Source organism: Bison bison, unplaced genomic scaffold, assembly GCF_000754665.1.
Source record: "Bison bison bison isolate TAMUID 2011002044 unplaced genomic scaffold, Bison_UMD1.0 scf7180017858770, whole genome shotgun sequence".
In the NCBI taxonomy this organism is placed as follows: Eukaryota; Metazoa; Chordata; class Mammalia; order Artiodactyla; family Bovidae; genus Bison; species Bison bison.
The window spans coordinates 1,835,145-1,837,303 of NW_011489342.1; the positions used below are offsets into that span (position 1 = coordinate 1,835,145).

Here is a 2,159-nt window from a genome sequence, read left to right on the forward strand (position 1 = left end):
CTCCGAAGTCAGAGATGCGCCTGACTCACTTGGTTCTGATGCAGAGCTCAAGGGGAGGGACGAGGCCGTTGTCTCTGTCCTCAGGGACGGTCTGGGTGGTGTCTGGGGAGGGAGGGAGAGAGAGAGGCACACGGTCATCAGCCAGGCCCGGGCTCACCTGAGGTCAGCATCAACAACCCTACTCCTCGGACCTGACTCCTCGGACCTGAGTCCTCGGGCAGCTACCGCTCTTCTCTCATTTGGACCCTCCCTGGTTCCTGCCCGTCAGCTCTGACCCAGATACCACAGAACCTACTCACTGGCTTCCCATCTCCAGTCTCTACCCCACCCTCCTGCTCCACTTCAGCTACCAGAATAGTTTTTTCCAAAAACATATCTCATCCCATCACTCCCCTTGCTCCAAAACCTTCCATAGCTCCCCTTTGCCTGGAGAATAAAAACCCAAACTTGCTGGCATGATGCTCTTTCCTATGTAGTCTCCCCCTCACCTCCCACCCTTTAAGCCCACCATTTCTCAAGGCCCAGTGCTGGCCCCCTCCTGCAGGAGGCACTGCTCTTACTTGCCCTCTGACCCCCCAGTCCCAGCAGTTGAGTCTGCATTGTTCTCTGCCTGCCCTGAGTGGGCGTGCTAAGGCCGGCGTCCCCGACCAGTCTGTAGGCTCCCCGGTCGCACAGGATGGGTGGGGAGGTGGCGCACCGACGGTCAGCCGGATCTGCTCCTGCTGGTTGGCCAGGCCGTCATAGTAGTATAGGTCGAAGAGCCGCTCAGCCCTCCAATCTCGCAGCAGCTCAAGCTGCTGGCTGAAGAGGACGCTGAAGTGGCTCTCGCTGCACACCACCCAGATGGGGAACCTCGGGGTCTTCAGGAAGCAGCCCACCTGGACAAGGGAGAGGGAGCAGATGGGGATACCCGATGCAATGTGCCACCCAGGGAAGCAGGTTGGCGCATCTTCTGTCCAAGCCCAGGCCTGGGCTGACCTCAGCGAGGCCCTGTGGGGGATCCCGGCCTGTGTATGCTGCTCACTGACACAGGGCTGTCCCTGCCCACTGAGCCCATCCCTCCCAGGGCCTTTGCCCCACAGACAGTCATAAGGAGATACCCCAGCCTGAAAGGCAGGTGTCACCCTCACCTCATCTCTGGTAGCAAGCTGGCATGTGGTGCTGCCCATCCTGCCACCGAAGGCCCCCACATGTCCAGCCCCTCTGCCCCCATCAATGACCTCCTAACCGGTTCTTCCTATACCCTCCCCTGCCCAGCCGCAGCCACACAGGGCCTCTCACCAGTCCTCAAACTAATCCAGCAGGGCAAGCCTCAGGCCTGCATCCTGTCCACGAGTACACCTCCCTTCTCCTTCAGGTCCTGCATCATCCGGACAACCCAGTCAGAGAGCACGCATCACGTCCCGCTTCTGGCTCCCGGGGTGAGGGTGGGAACTAGGTACCAAGTACCCACCCTCCTCTGCCACAGCGCATCCCTCTGCCCTACAACAGCGTGTCTGCCTGCCTCTTGCACGGACTATATACCCTTAGCAGCAGTGCGGGGAGTATCAGTCGACACAAGCAAACGTTTGATGACTGAAGGTCCTGGTGATTGAAACGGAACGTGAGCTAAGAATTCAGCTTGAAGAGAGGTGGGGCTGGAGCCAGGGGGAGAAGGGAAGGAGGGCCTCTGGGTGAGCATCAGTGGGTGATGCCAGGACAAATGTCCAGAGACCTTGAGGGAATGGCAGGCATCAGGGAAAAGCAGGGAAGGGGAGAATGATGGTGGAAGTTCCCAAGGAGGAAGTCCTTTGGAAAGTCCCCAGCAGAGGACCTTCATGGTAGAGGAATGCTGCGGGCAAGGCAGATGCCCGGGACCAACGTCAGGGCCCTCCTGTTGTTGGATCTGCAAAGGGGAGAGGCGGGGCCCGGCCCCCACCCCACTCAGATGCGTGGCTGGCCCGCCCCTTGGTGGCCAGACTTGGACATGCTCTCTCCCTGTCACCTGTGATTCCCAACCCTGGGCCCTGGCTGCTTCAGTTCTGTACGTGCAGTGGGCCAGGCTTGATTCGGCCTAATCCCCACCAGCCCCGGGGAGATGTTTGCACGCTCAGGTATTTACAGCCGCAGCCTGTGGATTAAGGAAAGAATGGGAATTATTTTTCCAGTGGGGAGATAGG

General features: G+C 59.5%; 1 protein-coding gene across 1 annotated transcript in view; it reads right to left on the reverse strand.

The window, feature by feature from the left end:
- FAM188B (family with sequence similarity 188, member B) overlaps positions 1 to 2,159 on the reverse strand; it is a 91,807-nt gene that overhangs the window by 11,930 nt on the left and 77,718 nt on the right. Inside the window, exons 14-15 of the mRNA XM_010829398.1 lie at positions 698 to 878; positions 30 to 102 (exon numbers count right to left, since the gene is read on the reverse strand). Of these exons, the coding sequence (XP_010827700.1) occupies positions 30 to 102; positions 698 to 878 (254 nt within the window). The remainder of the gene's footprint in view (positions 1 to 29; positions 103 to 697; positions 879 to 2,159) is intronic.